Source organism: Ovis aries, chromosome 15 (genome assembly GCF_016772045.2).
Source record: "Ovis aries strain OAR_USU_Benz2616 breed Rambouillet chromosome 15, ARS-UI_Ramb_v3.0, whole genome shotgun sequence".
Classification (NCBI taxonomy): Eukaryota; Metazoa; Chordata; class Mammalia; order Artiodactyla; family Bovidae; genus Ovis; species Ovis aries.
Window position 1 is genome coordinate 17,042,945 of NC_056068.1, and position 12,709 is coordinate 17,055,653.

A 12,709-nucleotide genomic window follows, 5' to 3' on the forward strand; every position below is an offset into this window, starting at 1 on the left:
CCATTCCCTTCTCCAGGGGATCTTCCTGATTCATGGATCAAACCCAGGTCTCCCACATTGCAGGCAGATTCTTTACCATCTGAGCCTCCAGGTGATAAAATGGAGGCACTTTTATGAGAAGAGAGAGACTGAGGGAGTGAGATAATAAGTCTCCTGAATTAAAGGCTCTTACCTTTTTTTAATTCTACCCTTTGTGTCTGGATCTACACAGGAAGTTTCTGTGGCTACTCTGTTTGGTGAGTATTTACTAAAGATCAATCCGGGGAGGGGGTGGAGTCTGACACCAACGAAGGTAGAAATTTTTAACATCTTCTTCAACTGTTTCAAAATATTAGAGCCCAGGTTATCTTAGATGCTACACTTTTTAAAATTGGTGATATATTGAGTTACGATTCTTTACTTAAAATTTTCTTCTAAAATCCTAGGTATCTTCTTAATGTTCTGTATGATTTCCAACCTCTGTAATTTACTCTGAAGATCACAGCAGACCTCTTTCCTTTACGAGTCTTGAAATAGCCTTTCACCAAAAAGAATAAAATCTGATTAGAGTTAAAAGTGAGCTGCTAGACATGCAGGGACAAAGACACACGAAGCAAAAGAACTGTAAAGGAATTATCACTTGCATGTTCCATTTTGAAAACAATAGTGTAAATCATTTGGGCAAAAAAGACACACAAAAAGGCTTTTTCTCATTAAAGTTAATAGCAATTAAAGAGCAAATACTACATTTAGGGAGCTTATAATAGGTAGCGACAAGTGTATTTTCACTTTGAAGCTTTTATTTCTTTAAGCTTACTTCCTCCTTGGACAATATTTTATTTATGAGGGAAAAGTACATGTTAAACTACTAATGCTATCTCAATATGTTTAGTTTTAAAAAAAAAGCACACGTGAGCCAGGCCACAAGTTATACTGCAGAGCTTTCAAGCTTTCTCTGGTAGCCATCAGCTGGCCTTGAACTGCAGAATAAAATCACCACGGTCCTCTAGTGGTAGCCATGTGAAAAGCAATAACACCAGCATGGAACAGCTAACACTTGAAAGGCTTGCTTTGTACCCCTTAATGATTTTTATCACAGGAAAGAACCTAAGCCTATCAAGATCACTGTTCTGATTCACTCTGACATCTGTCACTTTTTAATGATGCCACCAAAAAGCTATAAATACTTCTTCAGGCTTGGTTCGTGAATACCACAACCAGTAGGTTTTTTGCAAATATAACAGCTAGTTTCTGTGATGTAATTTTGAAAAGCAAGAATGGTTTATGCTTCTGAAGCAGAAATTTCTGGGAATACACTGAACTAGGCATTCTGAGTTCATGGTCAATTCCTGGGAATAGTGTCAATCAACACCGTGTAATTTCCACCCAGATCTAAAACTTTATAAGGATAAAGAAATACAGTTGCTATACCCAGCTAAAAGTAACATTACCAAGCAACAGCTGACATTCTATTTGTTCAAATGATTGTAATAGCAGGCAGGTTAACAAGCTTTATACTATGGAAAGATAGATTTCTAAGGCAGTAAGAAATTCTTGCTAAGGAGATGAGAAGGTTTTATTTTGGGATCTAAAATTTTAAAGAAACCCACTACTTCTTTTACACCAAAAAAATGTTCTTATTGAACAAGATCTATTTGCTCACCTTATAGCCAAACAGAAAGAGTCCAAAGAAAAGACTGTAGAGGTCAGCTGTCAGGATGCCCAGGTTGACAGAAGTAGCACTGGTGACTTTCATCACCAGTGGCATGAAGCTATACAGGCAAAACATACAGAGGGCAAATGCTACAAATAGCAGGGCTGTGGGGGGAAAAATGGAATATCTAACGTTAAAGGAAGAAATCAAAAGATAAAGGATAAAGCTTGCCTGATGTAAAATTCCCTGATCCTTTAACATACTGGCCACAAAGTCCCTTATTAACAGTAAGCATTACAAATGAGACATACAAAGTTCTCATGTGATGTAGATGAAGAACTACAACAGAGTGTTAGATGATCAAGGCCATAGAATCTTGCTTATGGTGTAAGCTAACAGCTCTTTTCACTCCATGCTATCCACACCTGCCCGGTGAGGTGCCAATGATAAAAGACATCATGGTTGGACACAATTTGTGTGGTTGAATTCAGAATAAAGTATTCTTAGGGTATCAAAGACAGTTGTTAGCGTCTTATCTTTTGTTCATCCTATAAGAGAGCTAGTCATGTGGGTGCTGACTACTTAGTATCTCTGCTTCACAACCACTTCTCCAACCTCATTCAACACATACACAGTACATACACAGGAAATCTAAGTTATTTACTTGAATGAAATCATCCAAGCATGGTAAATGAATTTCAATTCAATGACACTTCATGCACTACTTTTTTCCATCCATAAGGTTCAAATCTTTTCTGACTGTCCCACTGCTGCTGTCTTCTGTTGTTTATCTGGGCAGATGCTTAAGACTATCAGATGAGAGAAGCAATCAAGATGGTAGTGACTACACACCATCAGATTATTTAAGTTAATACTTCACTGATTATATCAAGCAGGCAATCTTTACAAGAAGTCTGAGGACACGAAATATAGATCTAGTTGAAAGCTAGTGTGACCAAAGGTCAGTCTTATTCAGAATTCCTAGTAACGAAAGGTTATTCTTGAAGGTAAAGATTAAGGATTAACTTTCACGGGGGTTCATTTACAAGTTCTCAGAGAAAACTTGACATAAACCACTATAGTTTTCTGTGTACTAAATTACTCTGTGATTTTATATAAAAATGCCTAAATAGTATTATTAAAATATTTCTTGGTGTGTGTCAGGGGAAAGACTAAAAATAATTATTATATATATATATATAATACATACCAATTTTCCAGTCCCAGTGAATGCTGGCAATATCCTTATATTCCACAATCAATCTGTGATTAAAACAAGAGGTCACAGAGACATCTTTATATAAATTTTCACTGTTTTATAAACAAGTAAGTTCCTTCAAGCTTTAAGTACTTCACTTTAAGTGCTTCAGCTTTTAAGGTAATAAATTATGTTGACTTTTGGTTTTCATAAAATATTTTTTAAAACTATCTTTAATTAAATGACAAGGAATTAAACTCAAAGGAGTCCATAAACACATGTTTGACACCCTAGAAGCACTGTTTAGTGGTAGTCAGCTACAGGAGGGAAACATGATATTATGAATAGGAAGTTAATATTTTCTAGGAATAACTGAAAAAGAAAGTCTTCACTGGTAATACAAAGTCTAATGATATTATAAGCAGGAATCTTAAGCATCAAACATGTGTAAAAAAAATGAGGCATAATTACTGACATTTTAACAATCTTCTAATAGATATTTAGCAAGCTACTGATTTTGAATATGAATTTAGGCCAAGTAAACAATGAATGTTAGTAGCTGGAAACTAATCATCTATGACATATTTGCTGATTTTGTTTTTAAGGATATGTTTAGAATCTTACAGCTGTATGCCACTGATAATTGTTCCAAATAAGCCCACCATTCCTAAAAACTCCCGTCTGCTCAGCTTCTTCACGATATATTCTTCACACACGTTAGAAACAGCATAGAGGGAAGCTCCAAGAAGGACCAAGATGTCACCAATCAGAACATTATTACCTATAGAGAGATAAGCCATAAAAAGGAATACATTGTCACTAGAGAAAACTCTCCAGCTTGCTTCCAGAAGTATATCTGACTCATAATCATCTAAATAAGATTTTACAGGAGAAGAAACCCTGCTTTTTAAAAGTTTAAAGACTCTTACTCTTCTCGCTTTCTGGCACAATTCTGCTTTCATTTTTCTTATTTTGGATCTTCAGGAAACTAACAGATTGGAAGATGGTGGTGTATACCATAATGTAAGGCCCCAGAAAATGATTCTATGACATGGGAAATTAATGGAATTTATTAATGGGAACTCACTGAAAACTACAGGGAAGCAAGGTAATTTTCTCAATCAAAGGAGACCCTGAAGTTGCTTGCAGATTGGGGAAATTCATAGACCTTATTTAGATTTTATACTATAAACTATTTCAACCTTGACATAAAGAATATCAAAATGTTCCCATCTACAGAGTAGCTGAAATAGAGGTCATTTAGTGTACACAAAGTCTCCTTTTTGATGGCAACAAAACCTACAGTAGGGTTTCCAGCAACTAATCTAAATGTATGGGCTAAAAGAAGATTATTGCAAATATATAAAGAAAGTTCTCTCTCAGGACACAAAACAAACTAGTGTGACAAAAAGCAAGGACTCTGGGCAGGCAGGAACATAGAATGCTTTGTTGAAGTGGTCATAGTACCAGAAGCAAGCAAATCTAAAAATAAAAATTTTAAGATAGGTAATCAGGACATGTTCTCTGCCTTTTACTTTATCTTTGCAAAATAAAAGTGAAGACATAAGCAAAATGTCTTCTGTGACTAAACCAGAAATAAGTAACACAGTCTCACCTGTATTTTCTTCCCTCCCTGCTAATATGTCTGCACCAACCATAGTTCCTACACCCAACAGACAGACAGCCACAGCAATGAAGTGGATCACTCTGTATCTTGCATAAAGAATAAACCACGAAAGAGCCATCAACACAGGAATCCCAAAGCAATCCAAAAGCTGCATGAAAGGAGAAATAAATAACTTAAAATATCTCTCATTAGTGAAAAGATGACCAAGTAATAACAGAAATCGGTGTTTATTGAGCATTTATTATTGCCAGCCCTGTACTAAATGCTTTATCTGGATGAACTCATTTAATCCTCATAAGAACGCTATGAAACTGGAACTTCAACCTCCATTTTACCCATGAGGAAACCAAAGGCACAGAGAGCTTAAATGAGTTGCCCAAAATTACACAGTTAAAAGTTTGGGAGTCAGTTGATGAACCCAGGAATTCTGCCCAACAGACTATGCAATGTATTTCTACACTCTCACTTGTGTTTATCCTTAAGTCCAGTAGACATGTACCCATTCAGTCAATAAATATTTAAGTATGTGATATGTGGGAGACATTAATGGAGGAGGTGGAATGTAGAGAATAAAAGAGGTACCAAGTGGAGTATTTAGAACACTAGACAGAGAAAAATAGCATAACCAATGTTTAATTGCAGTTGGGCTTAAGAACTACAAAAAGAACAGGTTATTATGAGAAAGCAAACAGAAACCATCTCCCTGACAAAGTGTCCAACCCCACCATATAAGACAGATACTTGCTCACAGCAAATACTCTCGCTCATCTTCATCATATACTCCTCCACCACCTGTTGATTCTGGGTCCAGAAAATACTTGCTACACCCCTGATATTGCCAGTCTGAAAGGCAGGGGGATTAAGAGTGCCAAAATTATAGTAAATCCAAAATCTTTGCAAGATAAAGTAAAAAGAGATTTCATTCATTCAATTCTCAAAGGCACACATTTGTAGAGTGCATTCAAGGATAAAATACATTCCTTTTATTAATAATGTTCCTGATGTTGCTATTTGATTGCTCATCCTGTATCTATTTAGTCTCGGACAAGGCAGGCCCTAAATCTCAGCAGATTGTTTGATCCTGTCCGCAGTTGTTTACTGATTGCCTTTCATTGCAATGTCAAGTATAGGAATGGGCACTTTGCCTTCTGTTATTTATTCCATCTATAGAACTCTAATCTCTTAAGTGCTTTATTGAGCCTGCCTGAATAACAAACCATTAAACGATGCAAATGATAATAGCTTGTCCTGGAAGACACCAAAAGAATCTAGCCATAGTGAAGTAATAAAATCGAAACTATGGTCCTTAAACAAAAAAAAGTAGACAAAAATCTCCCTAAAAACTATCACAGAAGACTCCCTATCCTCAAATTGTGTCTTAAAATCAAACTTAAACCTGCTCTATTTTTAACCATTTTTGGTGGGCAATGACTGGCCATATAAGAGAGGCACCGACATCTTGGTGAGAGCTCCCAAGGCCTCAGGCTCCAGCCGTGCCATTGACCAGCTGTGTGATCTCCAGCTAGTCAACTCTTGAGTCAAAATCTAAAATCAAGAAGTCAGACCAAATGATCTCAAGGTACCTGGCCACTCTAAAGTTCCATGACTTCTAATCTGGTATCTATCACAGTCAGTCATTTATCTAAATGGAATCTTTTCAAAATGTATTCCTGGTGACAGATGCCTTCTGCTTGATGCTTTATAGTTCTAAGAGCCATCTATTTAATGTTTAAAAATTATTGGCTAGATTTCTGATTTTAAAAAATAGACATGCAACAAGCAACAAAGGTTTACTGTGTGGCATGGGGAACTATAGTCAATACCTTGTAATAACCTATAATGGAAAATAATTTCAAAAATAACATGTGTGTATAACTAAATCACACACACACAAAAAATTCTACTTTTTGAAATTAAGCAATGTTTATCTTTTTGCCAGGTTTTCTAAATGGCCTATGGACATCTAATAGCAACATATGAGATACAAAATTTTAAATATATTTGTGTAGGATATGATTAATATAAATTAATTAAATATAAATCTATTATATTTAAATTATTAATGACATCATTCAAGATGCTCCTATTCTTATTTATTCTGCACTTGATAAAATATTCTGAGAAATGTTAATATGTCTCACTGCTACTGCTAAGTCACTTCAGTCGTGTCCGACTCTGTGCGACCCCATAGACGCCAGCCCACAAGGCTCCCCCGTCCCTGGGATTCTCCAGGCAAGAACACTGGAGTGGGTTGCCATTTCCTTCTCCAATGCGTGAAAGTGAAAAGTGAAAGTCAAGACACTCAGTCATGTCTGACTTCTTAGCGACCCCATGGACTGCAGCCTACAAGTCTCCTCCGTCCATGGGATTTTCCAGGCAAGAGTACTGGAGTGGGGTGCCATTGTCTCACTATGATTATATATTTTTTCTTTTCCTTTATATTTCTTCTGATTTTTCCTTTATATATCTTTGTTTCTTTGTTGATAAGGTATCTAATGGTTTATGATATCTATCTTCTTTGTGAATTGCTCCTTTTATCATTAAAAATATTCATCTTTGCTTTAAAAAAATTATTATATAGACACAAGAAGTAAGAACCTGGAATGAGGGGGAAGGTTGGATATAAACACGAATCAGACTTTGTTCGTGATACAATGGAGTATACTCTATAGAGAAAAAAATGAAATTGAATTAGGCCTTTGAGAAGGGGCTTTGAAAAGGATGCATTCTCGAAATAATATAGCAAAATGAGAGCAGCTGGTTGTGGGTAGGGAATGTGTAGATATGGCAAGTGAAATGAGAAGTAACATGAGTAGAAACCTAGGCCAGCAATGTCAACGTCATGACACATCATGAACCACTACATTAGTATTTACAATTACAGAATCCTTGAAGGAATCCTTAAGAAAGAGGTTCAAAGACCATCCAATTTAAACTTCCACCCTCTCAGGGGGAATTCCCTGGTGGTCCAGTGGTTAGGACTCTGTGCTTCCACTGCAGGGGGCACTGGATCCACACCTGGTTGGTAAACTAAGATCCTGCATGTTGTATGTCCATAAAGAAACAAACAAGCAAACTTCCACCCTTTCAGATTAACCAGACTAGAGGTTTACTCAAGGAGATAATCCAATTGAAGAATTCCAATGACAGGCACTCTTCACTGCTGGAAGGAGGTTTAGTTGTTAGATGCACTTGTTATAATATGGCTTCCTAGGACCATAAGTACTTAATTTTTGACAACCAAATGCTTAGGTTTTTCTAAGAGGCTAGGATGAAAGAAATTGTTTGAGATTAGTTTAAGGCATGAATTTTAGTCACAAAAGTTCAGTGTAAGTATTTTGCTTAGCTCTGTTTAGACCTGTACCAATTCAAAACTTCTAAACATCATCTGTCACAGATCAAAATTTCTGGAAATTATAATCAAGCAATTAAACTGTGTGTGAGATCATGAAGGTAGATGTGACTAGAAAAATGCCATTTTCTGTATTTGTTGTTGTTTAGTCACTAGGTTCTGTCTGACTCTGCGACTCCATGGAACGCAGCGTGCCAGGCTTTCCTGTTCTTCACTATTTCCCAGAGTTTGCTCAAACTCATGTTCATTGAGTTGGTGATGCCTCCAACCATCTCATCCTCTGTCACCCCCTTCTCCTCCTGCACTCAATCTTTCCCAGCATCAGGGTCTTTTCCAATGAGTCGGCTCTTTTATATAGAGTACATTTTCTATATACTTACACTCTCATTATTCATTGCTAAAAGTACACTTAATACTATTTGTGATGAATGCATCTTCTAGGCCACTCCTGGTTTTAATTTCTATGAAATTCTGAGTTTTTCATGTGCCTCTTATGATGTCTGTCTTATAAAAGATTTCCTATCTTTCCCACCAGGCTCCTCTGTCCATGGGATTTTCCAGGCGAGAATACTGGAGTGGGTTGTCATTTCCTTCTACAGGGGATCTTCCCGACCCAGGGATGAAACCCGCGTCTTCTGCTTGACAGGCAGATTCTTTTTACCACTGAGCCACCTGGGAAGCCCAGAGGACAATGCTTAGCACAGTATTAAACGGCATTCTGGTAATAATAGCATTTAACGCATATTCACATCAGAAAAACACCGAGTTTTCACTAATCATCAATCTTTCTCTTTAAATCTTCAATTTTTCCATGTTCCTTAAATTTGGAGATAAGACTATCTCTGTTTTATAGGAAAAAGTAAAGCAACAGGAATTCTCTGGTGGTCCAGTGGTAGAGACTCTGTGCTTTCACTGCTGAGAGCACAGGTCCAATCTCTCCTTGGTTGGGGAAGTAAGATTCTGCAAGTTATACAGCACAGCCAAAAAAACAAAAAGATGCATCAAAAGTCATAAATTCAGGGACCTCCCTGGTGGTCCAGTGGCTAAGACTCTGCGATTCCAATGCAGGGAGCTCAGGTTTGATCCCTGGTAAAGAAAGTAGATACCACATGCCGCAAACAATTTTTTTTTAAGTCGTAAATTCAGTAAACTGTGAAGTCTAAACCCGACATGGGAATCTATTTTACTTTCATCTCCATTTACAACACATTTTATTGTTGGCAATAAGGAGTCAGTGTTATGATACATTCCACAGTTTGCTAACATTAAGACAACTCTTTTCTTTTTTTAGGGTGTGTCACATAGCTTGCTGGATCTTGGTTCACCGACCAGGGATCAAACTCGGCCACAGCAGTGAAAGCCCAGAATCCTAACCACTAAGGCCACCAGGGAACTCCCTAATGCTAAGACAACTTAATCAGTCGTCCTCAACTCCACCAAGTTGAAAAGTACCGCTATGTAGGAACATTTTTCTTTCAATCTAATGAGAATAAACCTAGAAAAGGAATAGATATAAGTTTTACTTTTGGCTACCACCTCTACCCAAAATGTCTAATGCCCTATTAGACAACAGACAACAAAAAGACAACAACCTATTAGTTGTCTTAGATATCTACTTTACTTGTAAGACTCCAATTTATCTGGGACACAATAGCATATTCACTTTATATGCCATTTAAGCAACACACAGAACAGAACTCTTGCCAACATCACAGCATCGACTGCCAACTAAATATTTATGTTTATTTGGTAGCAACTGTTCTATTCATCTACAGCATTAGCAATTTGGGAACAGATTAACTTGTATATGTTTTCACTAATTCCAGGAAGCCTTTCTCATTAGCACACATGCTCCACTGGAAAACAGATAGCATCTACTGTTTTTAGTTTTTTTCTGAGTGAACAGGTTCTTAAGCAAATTAGGTGAGCACATATGAGTTCAGATTCCTTTCTTAAAGCTATAAAATCCAAACTGGTCAGAGGACTCCTTACCTGGACACTGGTTAGAGTTGTGTACTGGTATGCTCTGACAATCAGGTAATTAGCCTCTACATCTGCTAGTCCAAGCAGGATGTACTTCCACCATTTCTTTTTCAAGATGTATAAAAGATTATCACTACCTGGTTGAAAGAAATCTAGATTAGGACATGTTACTTGAAAATTATTCCATGCATGTTAATTTAGAGATAAAGACTCAAAGCTAGTGTTTGTGCTGGGCTGTGCTTGGTCGCTCAGTTGTGTCTGACTCTCTGCGACCCTATAGACTGTAGCCCACCAGGCTTCTCTGTCCATGGGGATTCTCCAGACAAGAATACTGGAGTGGATTGTCATGCCCTCCTCCAGGAAATCTTCCCAACCCAGGGACGGAACCCAGGTCTCCTGCATTACAGGCACATACTTTACCACCATGTACATTGAACATGGTCCCTCCTAATGTCCATTACTCATAACTCAAACTCCTGCAACAGCTCAGCAGAGTTGGTCAGATTTTCTTCTAGTATGAGGCGCAAGCTAAGATGTCATCATAGACCAAGTGCTCAATAAAAACACCAAAGATAAAGGAAGTAAGAGTGGTTAAATTCATTGAATTCCTTTTTCTTTCGTACTGCAACAGAAATATAACATCCAGATCATCTTATGAAATGAAATGTTTTCTTATAACTTTATCAAACAGATGAAAACTCTGTTTGTGGTCATTATTTTGGAAAATATCTGCTTTCAACAGAAAATTAAGCCAGTGGTAAGTTTGGAAAAACAGCCTAGTGACATCATTGAAGAAACACCTTTTATCCCTTAAATTCTATTTATTCAAGTCAACTGTGAATAATTTCTTTGGAGAATCTAGCATTACAAGGAGATATAGGGTTGGCATATATGCAAGAAGGCTTTATGGGTAAGATAACCTGCAAAGAAATAAAGGCAGAGAGAATCATAGTCAAATTCTGTTATTGTTCAGTTACTCAGTTGTGTCTGACTCTTCACAACCCCATGGACAGCAGCACACCAGGCTTCCCTGTCCTTCACTATCTCCCAGAGTTTGCTCAAACTCATGTCCATTGAGTCGATGAGGCCATCCAACCATCTCATCCTCTGTTCCCCACTTCTCCTCCTACCCTCAATCTTTCCTAGCATCAGGGTCTTTACCACTGAGTCGGCTCTTTGCATCATGTGGCCAAAGTACTGGAGCTTCAGCTTCAGCATCAGTCCTTCCAATGAATATTCAGGACTGATTTCTTTTAGGATGGACTGGTTGGATCTCCCTGCAGTCCAAGGAACTCTCAAGAATCTTCTCCAACACCACAGTTCAAAAGCATCAATTCTTCAGTGCTCAGCTTTCTTTATGGTCCAATTCTCATATCCATACATGACTACTGGAAAAACCATAGCTTTGACTATACGAACCTTTGTCAGCAAAGTAATGTCTCTGCTTTTTAATATGCTGTCTAGGTTGGTCATAGCTTTTCTACCAAGGAACAAGTGTCTTTTAATTTCATGGCTGCAGTCACCATCCACAATAATTATCATTAAATCCCAACTAGCAGGAATATCCTAAAAACACAGTCTTCCTAACATGAGATAGCATGGAAGGCATCTATTAATAATAACCATCCCTTAGGGGACTTCACTTATTTATTTACGTATCATTTTTTTAGTGGTAAAGAATCTACTAGCAATGCAGGAGATGGAGGTTCAATCTCTGGGTCAGAAAGAACCCCTGGAGAAGGAAATGGCAAACCACTCCAGTATTCTTGCCTGAGAAATCCCATGGACAGAGGAGCCTGGTGGTCTAAAGTCCATGGGGTCGCAAAGTCAGACACGACTTAGCAACTAAACACAATAATAGCCATCCCTTAGAGGGACTTCACTGATACATTTACAAATCACACTGACTTCCTAAAGGCCAATTCTTACAGAGAGGAGCAAATTCTGAGGCTATTAACCACGACATACCAGTTCTATTTCCAGCTTGTACAGCTCTTGCCAAATTTGGTGCTTTCCCCTTAGGAAAGTACCCCCTTCTCATAATTGGTTTCCACTTTCTTTCAAAAGTAAGTTATTTATCCTGACATATAGGAATACCATTGATGTATTAATGTTCATATTAAAACCAACACACTGCTAATTTTATCATATGCTTTAAATGTGATGAAAATGGTAGTATTGCACCCTCCCAGTCTGGGTTATCCACTGTCTTTAAACTCTTGAAATCAATCTTGTGATAAGATGTTAATTCCTTGTTTTGTTTCACTCACATTTACAGGCAGTGGTGTTCTACTTAGCATTCTCCACTTAGCTGGAAATATATATTTTGGAAAGTGAGGTTCTTGACTTTTTAAGTGTTTTTAACACTGTCTCTTAAATTTATCAACCACAGGGGAGGAAAAAAGGTGTAACTTATAATGGCATTTACACTTTTTTTTTTTACAAATCCTGTGTTACAGTTTGATGCTACTCATTTTAATCACTCTAGTCACTAACTTCATAGAATTCAGAGGTGTCATACCTTTCTAGTGACTTTTATAAAAACAGCAGTAGTTTCCAGTTCTTGGTTTTGGTTTGGGTTCATGTTTTATTTTTTGAATGTATAGAGCCAAAATTTTTATGAAGATAATTTGTTAAAAAGGTAATTTGACATACCTGATTGAAATGCCAGCATCACTGTATAAATTAGAAACAGCAAGCAGTAGTTGATAAAGCTCTGTAGCATGGGAGTATTCACTTTATATCTTTCTGCCAAATACTGGCTAGTGATGGCTGTCCCACATATACACAAGGATAACATCTGACCTAAGGCAATTGTTTTCAAAATATTCCTAGAAAATAAAGGAGAAAATAAGAGTAACTGGTAAATAATTTATGTATTTCACATGCACACACACACACACATGCACACACACA

At 37.3% G+C, this 12,709-nt stretch overlaps 1 protein-coding gene across 6 annotated transcripts in view; it reads right to left on the reverse strand.

Annotated features, from left to right (window-relative positions):
* Positions 1–12,709, reverse strand: part of SLC35F2 (solute carrier family 35 member F2) — a 141,411-nt gene that overhangs the window by 5,480 nt on the left and 123,222 nt on the right. For all 6 annotated transcript variants that reach the window (XM_060399265.1, XM_004015996.5, XM_060399266.1 and 3 more), the window contains 6 exons: positions 12,449–12,624; positions 9,803–9,930; positions 4,447–4,606; positions 3,456–3,612; positions 2,844–2,896; positions 1,643–1,797 (listed from right to left, as the gene is read on the reverse strand). In XM_060399265.1, the coding sequence (XP_060255248.1) occupies positions 1,643–1,797; positions 2,844–2,896; positions 3,456–3,612; positions 4,447–4,606; positions 9,803–9,930; positions 12,449–12,624 (829 nt within the window). The remainder of the gene's footprint in view (positions 1–1,642; positions 1,798–2,843; positions 2,897–3,455; positions 3,613–4,446; positions 4,607–9,802; positions 9,931–12,448; positions 12,625–12,709) is intronic.